The sequence below is a fragment of the Vespa crabro genome, chromosome 1 (genome assembly GCF_910589235.1).
Source record: "Vespa crabro chromosome 1, iyVesCrab1.2, whole genome shotgun sequence".
Lineage (NCBI taxonomy): Eukaryota > Metazoa > Arthropoda > Insecta > Hymenoptera > Vespidae > Vespa > Vespa crabro.
Window position 1 is genome coordinate 18421332 of NC_060955.1, and position 25926 is coordinate 18447257.

Here is a 25926-nt window from a genome sequence, read left to right on the forward strand (position 1 = left end):
AGAGGCTTTTCCTTTCGTCTATAATGGACAGGTACGATGTATTACCTATATACATTGTATATATACCTTCCCATAGACGATGTACGTGTGCTTTGCGTTTTTTTAAGGTTTTCGTGTGATTCTTTCTTTTACAGAGAGAACCCCCCCAATGTCCTCCCAGACCCGCATCCTATACTCCCAGTTCTAACAACGAACCAACCGCGTATGGTAACACCGCCGCGGTAGCTCTCAATAATTTGGACACCTTGCGTAGCTACGGTAGCGCAGGCGACGAGCTGGAGAATTTCCCGCCAGATTATTTAAGAAATTTGAATCGTACCACTCCCGTCCCCCCACCATCTTTAACCCTTACCAATCCGGTGGTCAGTGGAAATCCCACGAGCAGCGACACGGACAGCCTGCATAAGCCCACGTGGCAAGAACAGATGCAGCTGGCCTCTTTCATCACGGACACGACTAAGATAAAGAACGGTGAGTGGAGTGCTGGCTAATCGGCCTTGCTCTATTCCCTTATCCTTTGATCGATCCTCCTTTAGCTTTTTATTTTATGATTTGCTTGCTGCATGTTTCTCTCTCACTTTCTCTCTCTCTCTCTCTCTCTCTTTCTCTCTCTTTCTCTCTTTCTCTCTTTCTCTCTCTTCCTATCTACTTATCTATCTCTCTATCTCTCTTTCTCTTTCTCTATTTCGAATGGGTGGAATCAGGGCTTCTATGTCCACTGATTCCTTAACCAATCAACATCGTTCTCTAAAACTTCTCTCCTCGATTATTATCGAGTTCGTTTTCGTCGGCGTACGTACATGCGCGTCTCTTATCTCTGGGTGTGTAGCCGATTCGATTAACCCCAGCATTATCGTGTTGTGTGCACTAACAGACCTGAAACGAACGAGCCCAGTGGTACCGGAGCTGACCACTGGAGGACTTCTACTAAATTCAGCTCGACGAACGCCTCACGGAGGTGGGACCTCTATCGCTTCCCTGACGTCCATCGAGGATGATCCTCGCATCGTTGGTGGTAAGTCGATACGGTCTGCCTGTCGATTTTTCTTTTTTTTTTTTTTTGGATTTTTTCTTCCTCCCTTTTTCTTGTCTCTTTTGTTTTATTTACCCCTTTTCTTCGGGCTGCTTCGCTTATTGCTATTATCCATCTCATAGAGTATATTCTATTTTCTATAATTCTTTTTTATATCTCATCATATCTCTTTCTCTTTATTTCTCTCTCTCTCTTTCTTTCTCTCTCTCTCTCTCTCTCTCTTTCTCTCTCTCTCTCTCTCTCTCTCTCTCTCTTTCTTTCTTTCTCTCTCTCTCTTTCTTTCTCTCTCTCTCTTTCTTTCTCTCTCTCTTTCTTTCTTTCTTTCTCTCTCTTTGTCTCTCTCTTTCTCTTTCGATCTTGATCTATTTTTTAATCTTTTCGATTGAACAAGCTGCTTCCTTTCGCTCCGTAACGCGGCACTGCCAACAGGCTGACGCATGTAGGCGTGTTCGGAGTACAGTCGTTGTCTGCAATGCTTTTAGGGTATCACTGGGACTGTTCAGATTGGGTCAGGCCAAGCCAGAACCCCTTACCTAACATCACGGAGATACCTGGCAGCGAAGTTCCAGACTCGTCCAGCTTCCACAGCAATGAGAGTAACGAGTCAAACACTCATCAATTATCGTCAAGTAAGGAATGGTCAAGCATGTAGGGATTAATGTGTACGCGTTAATGAGCTTAGTACTACTATTGCGGATTTAACTATTCTGCATAGCATAATAATATCCCCTTTAGATCATTAGAGGCTTGTAGCACCTGCCAATGAAGATGCATTTTAATCAGGGACAAAACGGGTCTTCTAAAAATGACACGACTGCATGCAAATCAAGACTATCTTTTTCGAAGAAGCTCTTCGAAATAACACACTTCTATTTTCTTTTTTTATACTATCCTTTCTCTTTCTTTATTTTAATTCATCATGCACATATAGCGTAGGTATAATTTACTACCTCACTTATATCATCCCTTTCAATTACTTATAAAAAGAGATCACGAACAGATCAAATTCTTTATAAAACGACAATGAGCACATTAAATATTCATAATGCAAAGTAGATAATCCTTAACGAGTTCACGACACCATCTAACAAAAATTGTATTATCCTCTAGTACAGTCGATATAATTACGCTGGCATGCACACGATGTTGGTCGATCAAAGTTAAAAAAAAAAAAAAGAAAGAAAGAAAAAAGAATAAAACATGCCTGTAATTAAATTCTAATTTTTTTTTTTCGGAAGAATGTTCCTAAAATGAGATTAAAAAAAAATATTTATGAGAATGCAAAAAAAAAGAGAAGTAGAATATCCGATGTTTATTAATTAATTGAAATGTTCTTTCGCAGTGCACGGTCCAATAGATCAAACGAGAGACATCGAGACCTTGAACGAGGATCAGGAGTCCGAGTATGTCGGTGATTCAGAATGCGGAACCGAATTTTCGGAACGATATCACCACTGTACCGAGACGCAACGTTTGAATCCTCTGGACAGTGGCGGGGAAGGGGAATATAAGTACAAAGGGTCCGAAAGTTATCTACGACATCCGAATTCTTATCTACCCCATTATAATATTCACACGGATACCGAAAACGAGACGAATCCATTGAATGGACGTTTAAGCACACTCGAGTCCGACGAGGAAGAAGATGACGTAGTGCCTTATGGTTTTCCAAGCACCCGACGTAATCGATGCCACAAAGGGGATGAAGTTGACGAAATTGGTTCGGTGATCACGACGCTCGAGGAAAGAAATTCTTTGTTGGGCGGTGCTACGAGCAACAGTGATCTCTCGACGAATCTTTGCGAGATCGATGATTCCGAATACGAGATCGCAGATCAAAAAAGTAATGGACGTTTGTGGTTGTCTGGTAACGGTATCACTCAAACCTCGGTGTGACGAACGGTGCTACAGGAAGATTCGACTAGACTGATCCGAAACGCGTTTTCCTTCGTGTTCTTCTCGACTCAACGTGGGAATCCGGTTGTTCATAAATCTACACTTTTGTACATAGGTATTATCGAATTAGTTAGACAGTCTGTACAGGTAGAGTTACGTAAATAAGGGGACTGATAACATTATACACATTATTATATTAAAGAGACCGGTGTGCGATCGTCTATTATATCTCGAACCGATAGTATGTAATTAATTAATTAATTAATTAATTATTACAATACGAGTACACCGTGCCTCGAAACTCTCCACGCGATATAGAGTTTTAGGTACCAACGTACTTAATTCTACAATTCCTCGGAAAAGTTTACTTCATGCTGCTCGATACTAACCAACCAATTTTTAATCCTGGATGAGAATACTTTTTATTTTAATTTCTTCGCTAACCGTTCATCAACATTATATAATCGGTATACGCCGAAGACCATTTCTTCCTTCCTTTTGCTAATTTACTGAAGGGAAAAAAAAGAGGAAAAGTAATGAGTCCGAGCAAAGAGATATTCCGTGTAAACTACATTCTATATATAATATATAATATATAATATATAATATATATATTATATATATATACATTAAAAGAATTATTTCATTTTAGATTTAATGATATTTCATCGCTGAAGCGAGGTAAACTTAATGAATCACGACAGCGTCGTCAGACCAATGACTATCGTTTAATAAATCTATCGTTTAAAACTTGGATATTATCCATGACTATAATTCCAGTGCTAAAAATACATAGGTATTCTTTATGTATTTTTACTATTTGCTAATTGACTTTATTTTGATTACTTGTAAATGAAGACAAACGGACTACTTAATGAATATAAATGAATGAATAAATAAATAAATATATATATATACATATATATATATATATATATATATATATATATATATATATACACACACACAGACACTCACATGTATAGAGAATAAGTACTGTATAGATTAGGAAATGAATTGACTCTAGCGAATGAAAAAAAAAAAGAAGAAAAGAAAAAAAATAAATATTGCGCTACTTCTGCAAACGTTAAATGCACGCATCGATCGCGAGCAGTAAACGCAGATTAATTAATAATAATTAAAAAAAAAAAAGAAAAAAAAAAAAAAAAAGAAAAAAAAAGATATGAAATATTTTTACTGTGATGATAATAATGTTTATACGATGATCAAATACTATAAATAGTATCGTAATAATTGCAATGTTAACGATGCGAGGTTTTATAAAGAACAAAAGAAATATTAAAAAGAGGAAAATGAGATTGAGGAGGACGAGAAAGCGTGCGTAAATCGAGTCAACGTTTCATTTATTTAAATTTTTTAATAAATCATTTTGTTTTTCTCCTCTCACGTGAGTCACCATCGATTCTAAAGCGATACGTACCGATCGCATTATACATGGTGCTACTATCTTACGTCACGCATCACCGATTATATTTATGTCTCTTTAATAAGACTGCATGGCGAAGAAAGCGTTTCGCTGACCATCATTGCCCTTCATCGTTTCATCATTCACAGGTCATTCGTACATTATAGATTTTGCAATGGTATAAATGAGATACCTATAAACGTTAAAAAAAAAGACGTACATACACTGCCGATTTTATTCTTAATGCCATATTAATGAACACATTTTTGTTGAATAATTTTTTACGAATTATATATATATATATAGACACAAGGACAAACACAGATATATATATATATATATATATATATATATATATATATATATATATATATATATATATACATATACACACATGTATAAAGAAAGAAAAAGAGAGAGAGAAAAAGAGAGAGAGAGAGGGGGAAAACAGTTATTACGTGCCTAAGGTCTTTAATCATTGTCACTTCCCTAACGTGTAATTTCCGTTTTATCAATATATGTATAGAGGCAGCTTAAATGGGTGAGGTATATATGTTTTTATACATATAAAGAATAATTATCGAGAAATTCAGTTTTATGTTCCTGTTCGTTAATGAACCGTGCGTAAGTGTACGTCCCATACGTTGTATTTTAACGGGACAAAATTAGCAAAACGCAAAATGTTTAAATAATAATGCGAAAACAGGGTGATTTTTCTTTTTACGTTTGACCAAGAGCGGAAATAAAAGCGTCTTCTTATATAAGTTAAACATTATTGTTTCGTGCAGATTGAAGGTCTCACGCGTCATTCATCATATGGATACAATTGAAACTAGATAATTTATTCTATATTAGAATGAAATAAAAAGATTGTACAGTTAATTTAAAATAGATTGTATCGGGATCGTCATCGATGAACGTTTGAGACTTTCGATCGGCGTCGGAACAACAGACTCTTCTTAAATGTTAAGATTAATTTTAATTATTGACTAAACGATCTACAATTATATATAGCCCCCTCTGGTCAAAAACGTTGAAACGAAGTTGACCTGCCATTCTTTTTTTATACATTTTATTTAAAAATGATCGAAGCGATTACGCGCATATCATCTTATTAGAAAGAATAAAGAAAGCATTATAAGATTAAATGATTTAGATAACATCGTGCAATTAAAAAAAAATTTGGCTATTCCTCCGGGCCATTACGAAACATTATCCTAAAACGTATTAATAATTACGTTACATTTACTAGTATCATTTACAGTAAATGTATAGACTTTATTGAGCGATCGGAATTGACAAAAGAACAAACATAATTGATTTATATGGCATCGTTTTTTTGTAATGTTTTAAGAGAAGCTTTAACTTTAGGCCTACACGTACTCGCGGATCGTTTTAGATTTCAAATCAAATAAGATTGTAGGAGATAAATGTTTGTTTTTCATGTCAGAAATAAGGATACACGACGACTGTTTATATGAATGAATTATTAAGGAAGTTTAAGTGGGTACAACTTCTAAATTTCTCTTCAGATTAGCCCTGCTCATAGAATACATATCGATAACACAAAATCTTTCAAAGAATGACGAACTTGACTTATTATAATTATAAGGCTATAATTAATTTGTACAAGGTCAACCTATTGTAATAAAGAAACCAATCTTGCCTATAATTTATCATATTATTATTAGTAATTATCACTTTATTTCCCAATTTTTATATTTATCATCATTCGTCGAAGACTTACACATAAATGTAAGAGGTAAAATGAATTTGAACAATAGTCAAAGCAATTTATCACCTTTCACTCGAAGTATATTACTTCAGCGACAGGTGGACAAAATATAAACTACAAGCGCAAGCGAGGAATACTGTCTCAGCCATAAAATCTATATCTATTTTAACAATCTATAAACTTGTGTAAGTACACGTAACATAACAATCGGGTTAGTATGGATTATAGAAAATAGTTTAGTACACTACAAATTCACACTTTTGTGGTGATATATATTTCTTTTTCTACTTCTACTTATTATTATTATTATTATATATATATATATAAATGATTTGCTTGTCTACTTAAATAATGTCCTGCTACTACTACTATTAAAATACTACATACTGAACACTACTAATAAGAATTCCACAATTACCGACGATTTTTAATACATGAATCTACGATTACTAATGGATAGTAATGGAGGAATCTATCATTATTGATGATCTGTTAAACAATTTTCTTGTTTTTTTTTTCTTTTTTTTTTTTTGATAAAACGGAATTTCCTTTATCGTGAAATGAGAAATTGTTTATCCGTCGGCATTAAAACGGTATCTACTATATCTACTGCCAACAAATAGGAATCTACTATTACCATGATTTCTGCTCGATTGGTTAAAATGGAATCTACTATTATCATGTCGATAAAATTGGCATCTTCTCTTACCATAGATCTCTATTAGATCGGTAAAACAGGAAGATAGTATTAACAATATCTTTGCTATGTAAAGAAAAAATTATTGCACTTAAATTCAATCTATATTTATATCAAAATTAAATTCAGTCAATATACAATCCGTTTCTCATGTTTTAATAGAGATTTATATTGTATTATTATTACTGTATTATTATTACTGTATTATTCCGTAGGAATAAATTATTATATTATTTCTTCCATGCATTATTCGATATGTTTCGATGATTTGAAATTATGTATATATATGTAATATAATATTCTTTTTTATTTTATTATATATAATCAAATTATACTTTACTATTTCATTTTGCAGTAAGTATGTACATTTAAATATAATATAGTATGTATATAGTGTTGAAGTATTTTTTAATTAAATAATAGGTCATGTCTAAAGTGTTAAAAGATTTATAAACCTGTTGGAGAATGAAATTCATTGAATATAACTACTTCTAAAGTTTCTTCATTTAGTACACAGTTGTCTTTCTATATTGTCTGTTATTTTTGATTTGATTGTACATATTCCATTGTTAATATCCGAACATATGTCATTCGAATATTTCCTGACATATGACGAAAACACGAACGTAGTCAAATCTCAATTTTAAGTTAAAGCCATTCATCACCCCTGCTTTTATAATAAATTACGTCAACAAATAGAACAGGCGTAATTCTTGATCGAGTTTGATGAAAAGAGTCTTATTTTAAAGACGAAGGTTTAATCTAAGACGTCGCTTTCTGAATTTTTGAGAAAGCTTTATTTTCTTTGAAAAAAAAATCGTCTTAAAAAATGATATTTTCCACGAATAGTTTATAGATAAATAAAAAGCTTTTCTAAGTTTTTACAATTGTTGTGTCCAATGTAACAGAGATTATCAAGATAATCACAAAGATCATCGAGGGATCATCAATGGATTATCAATGGATCATCGAGGGATAGATTTATCTATGATCAGATGACTCTAAAGGATCATCAAATGACTCGGTTTATCATAGATTTTTACTCGAGAATACGGAGTAAGGGTGGGAAGAACACTTGCGCGCATGTCGGCGGGCACAGGCGTGGGTGTTTGCGGGCGCGATTAAAAATCCTACCGAGGATTTTGTTTTATTTCTTCGAAAATTCAATTGGATTACCTCGCGAATGCAGATTTTAGAATAGAAAAAGAATACTTACTGAGACCTAAGAGTCTCCACATGCAACAACTTCTATATAATGATATCTGTATTTATAGTATTTGCGATATATTGAAATCTAATTATATATCATGCAACGCAAATACTATCGGTCGAATGGTTGCAATATATTTTCAAAATCCCTTCAATTTAATTCTAATTAAATACTAAAGTACTAACACTTTACATTGCCAATAATACTAATCTACAGGCAAATAGATAAGATATAGTTATATTCAAAGATAATTTCTTTAAATTTTCAAATTTATATATTAATTATCATGTGTTTATTATATTTATTATTCTTTATATTTTTATCGTGAAACAAATGCGATAACGATGTCGCATGATATCATCAAAGAAAGATATATATATAAAGAATTGAAAAGAATTGAATTCACAGCTTATTAACACTATTTACTTTAATCTATACAAAACCAATTGTTATTTATGCGTGAGAGAGGAATATACCAAATAAACTTATACATTGATACAATAAACGTATGGTACGATAACAGCGTTTCAACGTTTGCGTTTATAGTTCATATTTTGTCCATATCTATCGCTAAGATCATATGTGCTCGGAGCGAAAAGTAATGAACAATCTTAAGTTATATTTCAATTTACGCACGTCGTCAACAGTTGAAGAACAGTTGAGGAACATTAAGTACCTATCAAGCATATACACAGAGATACGATGAATATACGAGAAAAGGGATAGAGTTCTAATACGTTTTTAATTCATTTTTTTCATCATCTGTCGGTGATGTCATATCTCGAGCGATATTAAATAAACAGCCTTAAAGGTCGTCTATGATTCGTTCTAAAATAATAATTGTGTTAATTTCTAATAATAATCGAGATCTATCGGTCAAATTAAATCTAAGAACGAATCAGTAGTTATATTGAAATTGATATATCACAGATCTTATAAAAGATCGAACATGACCAAAGTGTATTATTTACAGAAATGTATTTTATTTGTAATTTAAATTTTTTATAATACTTAAGAAATTATCATCAATTAAATTAATCTTATGATATTGAACTGTATTCTAACCTCTACTCGTAGACACCAATGTCGATGTTAGATATCAATCGTCGACATCGTGGTGTTGTATTATTACTTAATAACAATTATAGATAAAAATTATAAAATTTACAATACCTGCCGAAAGAAATGGCAGGATTGGAAAGTTACGAAAGAGTTTATCGAGGACGTTTGGTAGAAACTCAGGATGCAAAATTTCATTTGCAACAAAAATACCATGGTCATGATGTTATTCATCCTTTGGATATATCAACTCCTCATCCTTTAGCAGAAGATAGTCCACCTCATAACGATGGTTAGTATTTTTTCAATATACATTTTTATTGTTTATAACACAAAAATTGAAATATATTTTAACATTTTAGATGTTGTGGTAAAAAAGTATATAGTATTAGGATGCAGTCTAGTTGGTCTAATCACAGAGAATTTATTGATTCATCCATTTATTGTCTTAAGACGACAATGTCAAGTCAATCCTGGATCCAATAATTATCATTTGATACCATTTACTTTAATTCCTATAATGGCAAGATTACATCAGAGTCAAGGTTTAAATACTTTGTGGAAAGGAATTGGTTCTGTCTTATTAGTAAGAGGCATGACTCTAGCAATCGAAGATCTGATTTCTAAACTTACACCATGGCCAAAGTAAGGTGATAATTTATCTATTTATAAAATCTATCTATGTATATTATTTGTTATAACTATGGATAAATTGAAAGAATATATATTAAATATTGTTAAAATAATAAAAATTTTATTTTAGAGAAGTAACATGTAATAGTTCTTTGAAAGCTTTTGGTCAACACATACTTCTCAAATGGTAATTAGTATTATTTTTCATATCTAACATATATCAAATCTTTAAAATATTATTTAACTAATATGATTATTACTGATCTAACAGTGTATCTCTAGGCATAGTAACTCCATTTTATTCTGCTTCACTTGTGGAAACCGTACAATCTGAAATAGCATCTGAAAGCCCTGGCATTCTAGATGTCTTCCGAGATGGTGCTTTACGTTTGGTTGAAATTAGCAATAAAGGCAGACTCATACCTATTTATGCCCTTCTACCGCCTACTATAGCTTATGGAGTAACTAAATATCTCTTTACTCTCATTGTAAGAGGTATTACAAGTCGTATTATGCATATAAGACATAAGCATCGTCAGGAATATATGGTAAAATATTTGAGAAAATTTAATTTGTATTATATGTATATAATATGTATAAAAAAACATTTCTTTTTTTTTATTGATTTTTCTGTTTCTAGGGAGCATATAGTCGTGATCTACTATCTGAAACACTTCTTCAGGATATCGAATTACAATCAATATCAATTTCTATGTGCACAGCTGATGTATTATTTTATCCATTAGAAACAGTTATTCATCGTTTGCATCTTCAAGGGACACGCACTATTATAGATGATTTAGATACAGGAAGGAGTGTCACTCCCTTATTAACAGGGTACAGTAGTGCCACTGATTGTTATCGCACAATAATTTCCACAGAGGGCCCACTAGGTTTATATAAAGGATTTGGAGCTCTTATATTACAATTGGGAGTATACGTTTTCGTATTACGTGCAACTAAATGGATTTTAACAGAACTAGTAACAAAATTGAGACCTAAGCCTAAATGTAAACCTATTAAATCGTCTGAAAATTTATATTATAGAGATTCAATGTGAATATTTTTTTCTTTTATATATATAGGTTGTCTAGTATATACAAAAAATATTTTTAGTAATTAATTTAGTAGCTGGATTCCTATAACAATTATATACATGATATTTTGTGCTTCTTAACCTTAGGGTACTTCTATAATTAAATATACAAAATATAGAAACAATGAAAAATATATTAATATTGACAACTTCTTGAGTTTTTAATCTTACAAATATAAGATCAACAATGTATAAATTTATCAACCCAATGCTAAAATTTATTTATATTTAACATTTTCTTCAGTTAAAAATGATGTATCAATACATAATAATAATATATAATACTATTTTGAAATGATGAATAAAATTCACAGATATTATAAATCTGTATGTATTTAACCTATAAATATTATATTTAAATAGCCTATCGACATATCGCACAAAGTTAAATGAGTATAATACATATTATTTATCTCAATTGAATTTATTAGAAATACCAGGTCATACAATATAAATTATTTATAACAATGACCTCTATAAAATTTTATATATGATAATTACATGTAATAATAATATATAAAATTTTATATTGTGTTCATAGATAATTTTTTTACATTTTTTAGATGTTTATATTGTACACAGCCCATTCTGATATTATATTATATATAGATAATTAATATAATTTCACGCATACATGTGGATATTGTAATCTTGAATATTATTAGAAATATTATAACCTATAATTTCAAAAAAATAAGATGACTCTAAAAAGCAATTTTTCTAGATTGTCATTTAATAGGAGTATAAAACTAAATTAAAACTAATAGAGTAGATAGGTTATCTAATAATATTTTGTTTGTTTTACTTAGTATTTATGATAATATTCAATCACAAAAAAAAAAACTACTGATATCAATATTAGTAAAATTTCCACCACAAGATTTTCATAGTTCACTAATTTTATCTATTCCTATATACAATATATTACAATGAATTTTTATTTTCTTATATATCACTGTAGATATTTACCTCTTTAACAAAACTACAGATACGTTAAATTTTTATATATTTTATTTATAGAAATTTTGTTCTTTTTTTGGAAAATTAGCATTTAAGTAGCATTTAACTTTTTTTTTGTTATGTTAGTTAATTTTTGAATACAATAATAAAATTTTTTTCTTTCTAAATTTCGCAAAAAGAACATTGGTGAATAGATATATATGTAATAACTTATTATCGATTTTTTTATATGCTTAAAAATATAGTAAATTTTATAATTGTTTTCTTGATATATAAATATAGAGAAAACAAATAAGATTATAATAAATTGAGTTAAAAATTAGATTTTGTTAATAACAGGCGATGAATGTATAAATTGAAGTAAGAAACAATAAATAAATGTGGCAGAATTTAAGATATTTCATAAAATGCATATATACATCAATGTTTGTGGAATGCTTCATCATCTGCTATATGTTTTAATGACATATTACTTGCATTTCAAAGCAAATTTAATCAATATTCGAATCAAATATAATGTAAGCTCTAATTATAGTCATCACATAAAATATTCTACCAATTTATTCTTTTTGTTTATGAAACTATTTTACAGTTACTTAAAATATAAATACCTTTTTTCATTTTTTTTTTCTTTTTATAATTACTTTCAGTTAAGATTATATTATATATTTTCTATCTAACGATCATAGTATTCTTTTATAATCTGGAGACTATCTGATTTATAAAATTTCATTTAAATTTTTATATTCGATTTATATTATTTAAATGTTTACAAGAGACAGTAGTAATACAGCATCGAAACAGCTATACACTATTCTCTTGTTCTTTGATTATTTGCTAGTTTTGTACATGTTGTGCTTGTTGCAATTCTTCTTCTGTTGCCTCACCTCTTCTTATATATTGTGCCTTTTCTTGACCACGTACGCATCCTTCTGTTATATGGACCGACATCACATCGCTTCCTGGTACTTCAAACATAGGTTCTAAAAGTAGAGCTTCCATTATAGCTCGTAAACCTCTTGCACCTGTTTTCTTTTCCATAGCTAATGATGCTATAGCACTCAAAGCATCACTTGTAAATGTCAATTCCACCTGTAATAAGTTAATTTACATTATAATATGTTAAAACATATGGTCACATATAACATTCTTTAAAACATTAGTTGTCATATCTATATGTACCTTATCCATAGAGAATAACATCTGGTATTGAGGAACCATAGCATTTTTTGGTTCTGTAAGAATTTGAACTAACATATCTCTATTCAAAGTATGAAAAGGTACAAGTACTGGAAATCTTCCCACAAATTCTGGAATCATGCCAAAGTCTATTAAATCTCGTGCTTCTACTTGTTGCAATAAAAGATCTTTCTCTTTATTGTCTATTTCTGTAGAAGGTGACATATTAGCTACATCAGCGAGACTGGCAGCTCTTCTTCCTGGACTTTCAGATGCAGGTACTGCACCAAAGCCCAAATATTTTTCAGTCTTGCGTCGTGAAATAAGTCTATCTAAACCATTATAGGCACCGGATGCAACGAAAAGTATGTTCGTTGTATCTACTTGTAATGTATCACCCCTAAGCTTTCTTGAGCTATTTCTTTCAGGTACATTAACGATTGTACCCTCTAACATTTTTAACATTCCTTGCTGTACACCTTCACCTCCAACATCTCGTAGCTGATGTATACCAGGAACAGCACCTATTTTATCAACTTCATCTAAAAATACAATACCCATCTGCGCCCTCTCCACAATATAATTGGCATCTTGTAAAAGTTTTGCTATAACACTTTCTATATCTTCTCCAACATATCCTGCTTGGGTTAATGTGGTACAATCACAGATAGCGAAGGGTACATCCAAACATTGAGCTATTGTCTGTGCTAATAAAGTTTTTCCAGAACCAGTTGGTCCAAGCAATAGAATATTACTTTTTTCTAGCTTCAATTGATGCTGCTGACTGTCTAAAATGTCTGATCCAAGTACAGATTGATTCGATCCTTTCTGTTGATCATTACTACCAGAAATATTTTGATATCCAACTCCTAATGAATTACCGACGCTAGATATATGCAACAAATCTGAAAAACAAAAAATAAAAAACCTTTTAACCTTTGTGATATAGCTTTTTACATTAAATTATATTAAAGTCTATAAATGAATTATCAGATAAAATAATATTAGGTCAAATAATATATAATGTGTGAAAATTAAAATAATGTTTATAGAACTTAAAAGAAATAATTAAAAATATTTTATAAATTACAATGCAATAATAGATTATTATAAGAAATATTATTTACGTGGTTTAAGACCTCTGTGAGTAAATGGATGATTCATTTCTTGCGAGGCAACTGAACCAGTATTAGGTTGAATTGTTTGCACAGGTAAGTTGTTGTATATCCGTTTATAATGATTATATACAGCAACGCTTAGTACTTTTTTAGCAAATTCTTGACCAATAACATGCTTATTCAGATATTCAAAGATCTGAAATTATTTATTGATAGTGTTTATATACTACATAATTAATAATAATATTAGTATTGTTAAGATATATTGTATCACTTTTTTTGGAGGTGGAGGTGGTTTTCTATAAAATCCATGTTTGGAGTCCATGTCAGGTCTCAATGCTTCTTTTAAACTTCTTTTTGAATCTACTTCTGATAGTACTACAAAAAAGTGATGACATTTTTCGCACTTCACAAATCTTGTTGATGCTATTTTAGAGAATAAAACATATATTAATATTATTTATTATATTTAGAATAAATGAAATAATTGGTAAAACAATTTGTACTTACATACAAAAGTTTCAACATGTGTGCAAGGATCACCACATTTTGGACAGATAAGAGCATCCTTTTTACCATTATCACCACCTGATCCTGCACTTCCAGATGTTGTAGTACCATTATTTTTATTAGGTGGTACAGTTTCAGATGGAGCTTTAGCTAAGCTTGTACTTGTTGTAAGTGATCTACTAGCAACGACTCTCACAATCTTGTGAACTATATAATCATTAAATTAAATTTTTTATATGATATTAGATATTGAAATAAATATATATACGTCATATTAAAAATCATACTCACAGTGAGTGGTAACATGATTGGAAGATGCTAAACGTCCAGCACTTATCAAACAACATCGTACACAACTCATTGTTGTAATCACTATTGGCAATGTAATATCTGTAGAATTAAATATGTATTTATTATACAGTATTATACTGTACAAATTCACATGTATAAATATAAGAAATTTGTGAATAATATAATATTAAAATTATTTTCCTTCGCATAAATATAAATATTCATGCATTAATTGCCTTTATCTTTAATCAACAGGACAGAACGTTTAGAACACAAAATTTTTTTTATTTCACAAAATATATTTACATCATAATAATATTAACAATTATCTTGAAAACATATCAAATTATGAAGAGTGAATATTTAAAAAGCTGAACTGCGTATATGATACTATATGACAGTAACAAAAATAATACACAGCACGATCTATACGTCAACAGAACAGCACTAACCTTGTAGATCTCCACAGATATACAAGACGTTTATCAACGATGATACTTTTCATTTAATTAACAAATTATTTTAAATATTTCGAATGATTTGATAGATGTCAAACGAAATAATCGAACCTATTCACAAATGATCGACGATAAAGATAAACGGATTTCAAAAATAAGAAGATACAAATATTTGACACATCACTCACACAGAACAATACAGACTTAAGTTTCATGAAGAAAAAATACGGTTCAAGGTCATAGATAGCTCCGTAAATCTAATTGCTTCCATAATGATATTCATTCGCAAGTATCTGTGTAGAACGATATATATTACATAATTTACCTCTATCGTGAAAAAACAGTGCAAGATGTTACGATGTGTTTCCCAAAGTTCCTAATTTTGTAAACATATACGAATGTAAACGTATGACCGTTGACTAACGCGCTATCTACTGAACAAGTTTATATATAATTAATATGCACACTTAACAGGATGTATAAGTCAAATTACGTCTGTTTCTTTAAGATCATATATTTTGCTTTTAAATTATCAGTCACATGTCCATACAATCTAAATAATATGTGTATTTTGTATTTCATAAATATTTATTTAATAGCATATTCACTTTTTAAATAATATTTGGAAATGTTTTACTTATACGTGTCAGTATAAAATATTTCATATGATCGTAAAATCAAACTCATAATTTACTTTTTACTAAAATATTTATTAGAACATTATTATTGTTTGTTTATTATTTTAAAAGAGGATTTTTAACAAAACAATTTTTCGCAGAATTCTTTAATAATAATTTAAATCAGCTCCATCTAGTGGCAAAATAATGGAATTAAAGTGATAATTATTATTTGCAAATTTAAGTATTTTTATCGGTAACTTTGCTATTAGTTTCATTTATCTACCACCAGGTGATATCGAAAAAATATTCGTATTCCATCTACTTTCAACATCGAATGAATTAAAATGTTTTTAATTACATAAAGAATATTAATTATAAATTATTTTATGCTAAATATAATATAGAATTTAATGAAAAAAAGTTATACAATGGGAAAAACCGAAATTAATGACGAGGTAAGTTACTATATATAGTTAGTATATTTAAAATAGTTTAGAGGTTATGAGAGTTTGTTAAGTTATTACAAAATAAGAGTAAATATTTATATGTTTATTATAGATAGTTCGAATGAGGAAATTGGTACGACAGGCCAAAGTATGTGTAATACATAAATTAATTAGAGAAGCCAAAACATTGCGTACAAAAAATGGAACTGAGAAGCAACAAGAAAAGAACAAGAAGAAAGCTGATAAATTGATCAACGAGATATATTTCTTGAAAAAGATCAAAGATGATCGTATTACCAAATTTGGTATTACTAATACAAAAAGTTTGCAAGAAATTTTACAAAATAAAAAATCTAAAGCAACTACTCGTATTATGGCCAAAGTAGTAGATTATAAGTCGTTAAAAAATGCTATAATTCAATTTCGCAACACATACTCTGATTATGAGCATTTACATCCTGGACAAAGTAAATCTACAAAGCAAAATAAGAAGCCTGAACAGGAAAAAGAGAGCAAGACAATAACGAAGAGAGAAACACGTGCAAGTACTAGAATTACTGAAAGTTCTTTAGCTAATGAATCGAATTCTGATGATGAAGATAATAATAATATAGGGATAGAAACAGAAGATAACAATCATTCAAAGGAAGAACAAAATTCAGAACAAAATGATTCAGAAACAGAGAATATTCTCAGAATAAAACCTATGATTTGCAAACAGACCAAATCCAAAGAAAATAAACGTTTAAAAAGAAATAGAAAAGAAAGTACAGAATTTACAGAAGAGTGCAATGATAAATATGATAACGAAGATGTTAAGAAGATCAAGAAAGCAGAGATAAAGGAAATATCTCACAATGATAAAGAACAGGATACAGTAAAGGTTATTAGTAAACAAGCAACAGTAAAAAGATTTACAGAAATTTTACAGGAACAAAGTTCAGAGGAAAATGGTTCTTCGAATATAAATAATGAGAAAGTTCCTATTGAGAATAAGTCAGAATCTGAAAAAAAAATTGATTCATTTTTCGTAAGTGGTGATGGTGATGCGTATCTTAGCTTAGCATCCTCAACAACTAAAGAAAATAATTATCTATCCGAGGATGAAGATAACTATTACAATAACAAATCCAAAGAGTACATTGATAAAAGGACATTCTCAAACGATAGGTTCTTCAGTAATGTAAAATCCTCTGAAGCAATAAAAGGAAGGGGAAGACAAAAAGAAAGTAAACACAATTTTAATAGAGATAAAAATTTATTTAAAAAGCAGAAGAACAGCAATGAATCGTCCTTCAAAGATACAAAGAAACGTAACAATGTCATGAATGAGAATTCTAACGAAAATGAAAATTTACATCCGTCTTGGGCAGCGAAGAAGAAACAACAAGAAATTATAAAACAAGGTTTTCAAGGAAAGAAAATCATTTTCGATAATGAATAAATTATAACTTATCGATGTTTATACAGGCTTTATAAATAAATTATTCTTATCTTTAGGCGATAGTTTTCTTAACGCAAATTTTGTAAGAATTCAAATGAATTGAATATCCTGATATGATATTAAGTTTTATACGAGAAGGAAAGATCACGGAAGTATAGCAAAATAGAGCGACGAGACGAGACGGGAAATGATTAATTTTATAGCCTCATCACTTACTTCGTTTTGATCGGTGATTTTCTACGTCGGAAAGCGATTACGTTCACGATTTTCAACATTCATGTTCATTTCTTCGCTCAAGAAGAATTTTCGTACACTTTATTGTATACCATGATTATTGTTAATATTATAGGAAGTAGAAGAAATAGATCGTTCAAACATTCTTCATTTTTTCTATCTCTTAAAAAATTTAGTAGGTTAACTAATATAATAATTGGTAGTAACAAATACGAATAAACGTTATTAGTCAAATAGTTCACACCGCACGTTTATAATATATATATACATATATACATAACATATATTCGTGTTAAACAAATAAATTCTACATCATAAATCTACATAAAAAATTGATTACGTTGATCCTTAGTTTCTAAAGAATACAAATAAAAAGTAAAACGTACGTAAGATAAACTTAATTTCATAATTTCATAGTATTCCTATAAAACTTTATACAAAATAATAGATTATTATTTTAAAATGGATGATGATCGTATGAATCAGTAGTTGTTTTTTCTCGCTTTTTTTTTTTTTTTTTTTTTTTTTTTGACAAATATTAAAATAAATATTTTTTCGATGGTAACATTAAAAGAATTATAGAGATTAGAAAAAAAAAATTGGACTTCTCGAGTCCGATCTTGTAACGAAAGGGAAAAAAAAAATATATATATATATATATATGTACAGTTTTCTCATTTGTTTTTAGACAAAGTACGTTGCTTTTCACCGTGCGTAACTAATTGAGAATCGACGGGAAGACCTTTTCGACGTCGTACAGCGTCCATGTATTTCTTCGCACGATTTCCACTATCGGCTTTCTCGCCATAATGAAGATATTCTTCCTCTGTCGATGGTACCCAGTATGGATCTTGTTCAATAACCTAGAAAAAAACAAAAAAAAAAAAAAGAAAAATCAAGAAATCGAAACTAATATCAATCATTTACATGTAACAAATACATGAGAATAATTTAAATATTAATATTTTAATTTTTTTATTTTCTATTTTGAATATTTTGATTGGATTCCTTAAATTACACATCGTTCTCATTTTACAAGAAGAAGACCCTACAAAAATGTCGTCGTTACATCCTAACTGTTAATCGGACATTCAGTAATTCCATCACAGGGTATACCTATCCTTCGGTTAAGCGAAGACACCAGGAAGAGGAGGAAGACCCGAGAACGAAAGGATATCCGTGGGACATATACGAGACGCATGATATTCACATGAAATTTTGTTTCTGCTGTTGTTATTATTGTTGTTATTATATTTTTTATTTTCATTATTATTTTATTATTATTATTATTATTATTATTATTATTATTATTATTATTATTATTATTACCATTACTATTACTATTAACTATTATTATTATTATAATAATTAATAAATAAGATTAGACACGGCTAAACATTGTATCGCGAAAAAGAAAAAAGAATGAATGAAAATCGTGCAGGTGATTTCATTTTCCGTTTGTATTTCCTTTTACCACCCTTAGTCCTTTTAACATTTCTTTTTTATCATATTTTTTTCCAGATACGTTGCTCGTCTCCTCTCTTTCTCGTCCCTCCTCTCTCTTTTATTCCCTTTTTTTCACCAACTACATCTCTCGCTCTCACCCGTATTGAAATTTATAAGATGCGGACACCTGGTGCGGACCGAAGCAAACGAGAAGGATAATCTATAGCCCGTGGAATTGAATCAGAGGTAGTCCATAAGAAAGGACAATAATTTTACCGGTAGAAACGAAGACGCTCGTCACTCAACAACAGATGGTAGACAGCACTTTTTGTTTCAAACCAGATTTGTTTTCGTAGGTTTTCGGAATATTATGTCTTGGCATTATGCGTTACCATGGTATTCCTTTCCTTCTCCCTTATAGTATCATTCAACGCCATCTCCTTTTTTGTACGTAAGAATACTTTTGATTGATTTCTCGGGTTACTCGTTAGATTATACCCCTTGTTAGTAAGTATATGAAAACCGTGACAATTTTGATCGAAAAAAAATTCCTTAAAAAAAGTTCAACCACCATATAATTTTTTTCGTAAAGCTAATTTTGAAAATAACTTTGAAAGTGTTAAATTAGAAAAATATTGTGTTTTCTTATGATTTTTTTTTCAATGGAATAATTTGAAATGAAAAAAAAAAAAGAAAAAAGGAAAAAAAAAGAAAAAAAAAATTTTCACTTTCTCTTTTCTTCTTTATATTTCTTTCAATCGTTCGTTAGGACTTATAGTGTTCGAATTTAACCGTTCTGTCTTTGTTCGTTACACTACTTGAGAAAAGTGCCCGTAAAGAAAGATGGTAGGGATAGTTTCCTTCTCCTACCAGCAGGGAGCCCGTAGAAAAAGAAATGACCATCCTCGTTCGGTTGTTTACCAGCAGCGGTTCTTCGCGGTAGCGAGCAAAAGATGGAGAGGTACCGTCGTGTATATACGATTTCCGGTTCTAACTATCGTCATTATTTCTTCAATTTCCGAACGGAAGTACTAATTTCACCGATTTAATCGCGCACCTTCTTTTTACTCTTTCGAAGTAACTTGCGTGTCTCTTCGTTCGTTCTCTTTTTCTCTCTTTCATTAAAAATTTTCTTAAACGGTCAAAGACCATCCTGTTAATATATTTTTGTTTCTATTCCAACCTTAAATTTTTAGGGTGACATTTTTTTTGTTTGTTCTTTTTTTTTTTTTTTTTTTTTTTTTTTTTTTTTTTTTTTTTTTATTAAATAGAAAACGATTCTCTTCGAGAAGAAGATAAACAGATAGAAAGAGAAGAGAGAAGATCTATAAATCGTATAAATTTATAGTCAAGGAAGGTATCAAGTACCAAGTAACAAGAAGCTTCTCTTCAGGCTTGAAACACGTCAAGGTGCACCATCAACGATAATATACCATCTTCTTCGAATGAGACTTTGCATGCTCGATAATAAACGTTTGAGTTTCGAAATAGTGACGGTTAGCTTTTGTAGGAGGACGTTTCAAGAAGATAAGCGAGCCAAGATATCTTCGAGGGGGGTATCTTCTACCAAACGGAACTACGGAAGGTTTTATACGTGCTCGTAAAGGGCCCTTGGGCTATGGTCCTTCTGCATTGTCGTCCCGTCACCGGTCGATCGTCCTCATTGTACATGGAATAATAGCCCGCCGGGGGTTTGAAAGTTATACCGAAGGATTTCGAGCGACGCCGGAAAAAAGAGGCTGACACCCTCACCCGGAATCTTCCTACTTTTCGACTCCGTTGGGACCCTAACGTTTCTGCTTTCCTTTCTTTCTCTCTCTCTCTCTCTCTCTCTCTCTCTCTCTCTCTCTCTCTCTCTCTCTCTTTCTCTCTTTCTCTCTCTTTATCCCTAGATTTTATCAAACATTAGGTATCTTCTGTTAACGATTTTCAGGAGATTCACGAGGTACCCATTCGTATACCTGTAGTTAGATCATTACAAAAAATTTCTTCTCTCTTTCTCTCTTTCTTTCTCTCTCTCTCTCTTTCTCTCTTTCTTTCTCTCTCTCTCTCTCTCTTTCTCTTTTTCTTTCGATATTTACAATTTTATTTGAAATATAATAAAGAACATCTAGAAAAAAATTAGTCTCTTGAATAAGAGATGATATTCAAGTATCTTTTGTTAGGTAACACACCTGTCAAAAGGATAGAAACAAAGGAGAAAAACGACTGAAAAGGTATCTGATACTTTTGGTTAAAGATTAGAAGACAGCCTAGAACGATATTATTAGAGATCTATGTCCTATTATACTTAATTAAAATAAACAATAGAAGTATAGATATTGTTAATAGTTGTATTAATACTGTAATATAACTATTAACAATGTTTATATTTAAGATGTTTTTTTTCTACATTTATGTCTAAATCCAAAATGCATAATTCAGTATATATAAAGGATAAAAATTTTGAATATTTAATAATCGTAATATTAATAATTATTATTAATGCCTATTTCAGACTTGGGCAATTGAAATGCAAATTATTTTTTCTTAATTTTTTTTATATTTTAATAAACATTTATGATGCAAAAAATATTAACGAAAAACATATAACACTATTTATTATACATGAAAATAATAAAAACCGATTCATTAATTTCTAATCATTTGTTGAAGATAGTCAAAAACAAAATAATTGTTGAAAGATAAAAATGTTCTCTTAAAAGACTATTGGGGGGAGGGGGCTAAGCTTTTAAAGTAATCTCAAGCCGGCTTTAGATAGTGTACCTTTGGTTACCCAGGTCTGATCTATGTATTACTATCTTTGCTAGATTTTGGTCAGCTTACCTCCCAATGGCTAAAAACCAGCTGGGGACTCGCTAATCCGGACGTTTGTGTTCTTAGTTCCCTCGCAAGCTGAAAGCTCTCAGGAACCGGTAATGTAGCCAGGACACGAAATTGTCCACCGAAACCCAAAGCATTTTCAGCGGCCACCACTCGACCTTGTCTTCTTCCGAAAGCTGCATACAACTTGCCTAAAAATGTTAAAAAAGTTCATTTAATTTTTCTTTTCTTTTCTTTCCATTTGTTTTTTTTTGTTCTATTAATTCATAACTCAAATTTTTTATTTGGGTTAAACACAAAAAATGATATAATATGGAACTTGTAATGTATAACTTATATTAAAGAATATGTATAATTTATATTATACTTTTATATATATAGTCGGATATTATAATTAAATAATATACTAAGTATAATTTAAATATATAGTTTATATTAAAAATTATACCAAGTATAACTTACATTTATAATAAATATTTATTTTTGGGATATGAACTAATTTTGATACTTTCGTAACAAAAAATAAAATAAAATTTCAAAAATACATGAGGAAATGTGTGTATGTGTATATATATATGTGTGTGTGTATATGTGTATGTATATCTTATATAAATATATGATTTTAAAGTTATATGACGTTACAAAGAATTAACGAAAAAAGGATATGAATGTGCATAAAAATGAATCAGTATATAGTTATTATTAAATATAATCAAGTGAACGTAGATTTTTATTTAAAAATAAAGAAGTATGTTTATTTTTCTTTTATACAATTAGATTAGATTAGATTAATTTCGTTAAAATATTTCGCTAAATCCATTCATTATTTTTCGTAAATTAGTTTCGTTCTTTAAAGATTTCATTTAATTTGCCTCACGGTTCTTGAACAAAATATTGAAGAACAAATAAATTTGTGCTCCTTCTATAAATACTCGAATGGACTCGAGTAATAAATAGGCTTATTGTAATATGCATGATACGATATATTTATCGTTTTCCGATGAACGGGAGACTAAAAATGTTTTCTCTCCCTCTCATTTCTTCTGGTTTCGATCGCGAAATAAGATGACGATCGATAGAAATAACGAGTCAAGGCACGTAGAATCGTGCAAACGTTCGCGTTGGAAAACAACCGAGGAACGTTCATACATTATTTATCAATATAGTATACCTGCTGTCCTCTCTCTCTCTCTCTCTCTCTCTCTCTCTCTCTCTCTTCTCTCTTCTCTCTCTCTCTCTCTTTCTACACGCTCGACATAATCTGTGATGCGAATAACCGATGATTTCTCGGCTCTGCGTAAGTTATATTACGCCGGGGGGACATTGCAGAATTATAATAATTCGTGAGGACTCGTTATACCGACATTCTCAACAAGATTCATTATATAAGATTTGTTTCCGTAAACAAGAGAGAAGAAAATTCGAAAGAAGAGAGAGAGAAGGAGAGAAAAATTATTTCCATTTTTCGAAGGAATCACTTAGGATAAAAGAACTACTTTGATTTATTCAATATTCTCATTCTCATTCTCATTCTCTCTCTCTCTCTCTCTCTTTCCCTCTCCCCCCCATATTAACATTCCAGTTTACACTCACCATGCAATCGTTCTAATCGTGTTGGAATATTAATAATCTCGCAACATCGATTCGTTTCCGATCTTATAAATCTCTCACATTGCTCTAATTAACTTAAATTTAAATAACCTTCAATTTTTATTTAAATAGTATATAATCGTTACATTACAAAAAATTAGAAAGTCTTTCCAATTAATTTTTGTTTTAATTAAATTCACGTATCTTGAATATTAATAAAATGATATACTTGGGAAATCGACATGATATTTTTTCAACGCCATTAACTTTCTCATTCATGTGTTAGAGTTAATTTATATATATATATATAAAAAAAAAAAAAAAAAAAAAAGAAAGAAAAAAAAAAGATAAAAAGGAAGAAAAAAAAATTTCTAAAGTCCTTTCTTTGTCCGTTTCTTTTGGTAGAATAGACGCAAACTGGATCAGCGATCGCTCTGCCACGAAGCGTATCTTTCGAGATTCGAGATCGACGCGTCTCCTCCCAAGGAGTTTCCGGTCGAGTCCCGAGGCACCTGCGCGCACCTGCCCCGTTTCGTTCGTCCCTGGGAGCCCCGTTCTACTCGGAAACACCCACCACCAATGTGCGACCGTGTTTGCTCGCTGCTACCTTCGATAACCTTTCTCTCTCCTTCTTTCGCATCTTTCTCTTTCTCTTTCTCTCTCTCTCTCTCTCTCTTTTTTTCTCTTTTTCTTTCTAATACCTGATTTTAGAGAGACAGCCGAAGGCTGCCACCATCAACAACAACGACAACGACAATGACAACGACAATGACAACGACAACGACAATAACGACAGCGACAACGACGACGATAGAACAGAACAAGACAGACTTGTCTTAGGCGCCGTACAGGCCAGTTCTCTTGTGATTTTATAACGTATTTATGAGCTACGTGACGTTCATAGGAAAGAGCTACCGCCTTCTAGAGAGTTTTACCCCACTTTAAAGATCGGCATGGATTACCGCGTACTTTAACGAGCAGTTTATCCTACACCGATGACAACCGGATTGATGCCATTCAACGATTAATAAATAAATCATTTATTTATGGAAATTATCATCCCGAGCCCGACTAATTTGTACTTATTTCATACTTTTCTTTTTTATACTCATCTAAATGATCAACGAAAGATAATTATTTGAAATTATTATCTATCCAAAGACTTTTCATAATGTAATAATGAATTAAATCCTAAATTTAAGGTATAGATCGATAGTTTCATTGACAACGTTCCTGATGTCCAGCAGAGTTGAATCAGGCGAAAGGGTATAACTCGGTCTTCTAGAATCTAACGACTAGTTCGTAAGAGAAAGAGAGAGATAGAGAGAGAGAGAGAGAGAGAGAGAGAGAGAGAGAGAGAGAGAGAGAGAGAAGAGGAGAATGAAGAGGAGGAAGAGGAGAAAGAAGGAGAATGAAAAGGAGAGAAAAGGAAGGAGAGTCTGTCGGGCCAGGACAGGCCAAGGTAGGATAGTGTACGATGCCGTGGGGCAGCACGAGAAGGAAGATCGGAGTGGGGGAAGAGGGAGAGATGGAGAAGGGAGGAGTGAATGGACCGCAGCCTCCATCAATGAAGCAGTGTTTCCCAACCACTTCGAGACACCTTCATCCACTTTAACTTTCGATTCCCAGATTTCTTTTTCTTTCTTCAATTATTTCAATTAATCTTGATCCATTATTATTATGACGGCATATTAAAAACTTGATCCTTCTCAGACTTATATTTTACATATATATATATATATATATATATATATATATATATATATATATATATATATATATATATATATATATATATATATATATATATATATATATAATTACCGTCTTCTTTTCAATGAATATTCTTCAAACATTATTTACCTGTTTTCACGATTAAAGTCGCGTTTAACAAATATTTGTTTGTTAAAACGCGAGTTTGTTTTTTTCTTTCTTTTCTTTTTTTTTCATTCTTCTTTTTTTTTTTTTTTGTTATTTTTACATAATTCAGATCATTTTTTTACAATTTACGATAGAAAGGTG

General features: G+C 30.8%; 5 protein-coding genes across 10 annotated transcripts in view; 3 read left to right on the plus strand and 2 right to left on the minus strand.

The window, feature by feature from the left end:
* The window catches only part of LOC124432631 (fat-like cadherin-related tumor suppressor homolog), a 297052-nt gene extending 291025 nt beyond the window's left edge, over window positions 1-6027 (plus strand). The window contains exons 22-25 of the mRNA XM_046981644.1: window positions 135-471; window positions 875-1015; window positions 1516-1662; window positions 2376-6027. Of these exons, the coding sequence (XP_046837600.1) occupies window positions 135-471; window positions 875-1015; window positions 1516-1662; window positions 2376-2929 (1179 nt within the window). The 3' untranslated portion in view covers window positions 2930-6027. The remainder of the gene's footprint in view (window positions 1-134; window positions 472-874; window positions 1016-1515; window positions 1663-2375) is intronic.
* A 2481-nt stretch (window positions 6028-8508) lies between these two features.
* On the plus strand, window positions 8509-11109 carry LOC124431367 (solute carrier family 25 member 46). Its single transcript, XM_046979213.1, has 5 exons — window positions 8509-9348; window positions 9419-9701; window positions 9820-9876; window positions 9961-10237; window positions 10330-11109. The coding sequence occupies exons 1-5, from the start codon at window positions 9183-9185 to the stop codon at window positions 10747-10749; spliced, it is 1203 nt and encodes a 400-aa protein (XP_046835169.1). The 5' UTR covers window positions 8509-9182; the 3' UTR covers window positions 10750-11109.
* Window positions 11110-12124: 1015 nt separating this feature from the next.
* LOC124431344 (ATP-dependent Clp protease ATP-binding subunit clpX-like, mitochondrial) lies at window positions 12125-15772 on the minus strand. Of its 6 annotated transcripts, XM_046979161.1 has the most exons (8): window positions 15490-15604; window positions 15296-15412; window positions 14844-14942; window positions 14553-14759; window positions 14317-14468; window positions 14052-14238; window positions 12928-13829; window positions 12125-12837 (listed from the first exon to the last, which is right to left on the minus strand). In XM_046979161.1, exons 3-8 carry the CDS (start codon window positions 14911-14913, stop codon window positions 12583-12585), a joined length of 1773 nt encoding a protein of 590 aa, XP_046835117.1. In that variant the 5' UTR covers window positions 14914-14942; window positions 15296-15412; window positions 15490-15604; the 3' UTR covers window positions 12125-12582. The 6 variants fall into 6 exon arrangements, with proteins under 6 accessions (XP_046835117.1, XP_046835142.1, XP_046835096.1 ...); XM_046979186.1 differs by lacking the exons at window positions 15296-15412; window positions 15490-15604 and adding an exon at window positions 15627-15772 and having other exon boundaries at window positions 14064-14238; XM_046979140.1 differs by lacking the exons at window positions 15296-15412; window positions 15490-15604 and adding an exon at window positions 15627-15772.
* Window positions 15773-16074: 302 nt separating this feature from the next.
* LOC124431361 (serum response factor-binding protein 1) lies at window positions 16075-17866 on the plus strand. Its single transcript, XM_046979198.1, has 2 exons — window positions 16075-16376; window positions 16480-17866. The coding sequence occupies exons 1-2, from the start codon at window positions 16332-16334 to the stop codon at window positions 17809-17811; spliced, it is 1377 nt and encodes a 458-aa protein (XP_046835154.1). The 5' UTR covers window positions 16075-16331; the 3' UTR covers window positions 17812-17866.
* Window positions 17867-18091: 225 nt separating this feature from the next.
* The window catches only part of LOC124431339 (elongation factor-like GTPase 1), a 54583-nt gene continuing 46748 nt past the window's right edge, over window positions 18092-25926 (minus strand). Inside the window, exons 4-5 of the mRNA XM_046979125.1 lie at window positions 22318-22505; window positions 18092-18908 (exon numbers count right to left, since the gene is read on the minus strand). Of these exons, the coding sequence (XP_046835081.1) occupies window positions 18720-18908; window positions 22318-22505 (377 nt within the window). The 3' untranslated portion in view covers window positions 18092-18719. The remainder of the gene's footprint in view (window positions 18909-22317; window positions 22506-25926) is intronic.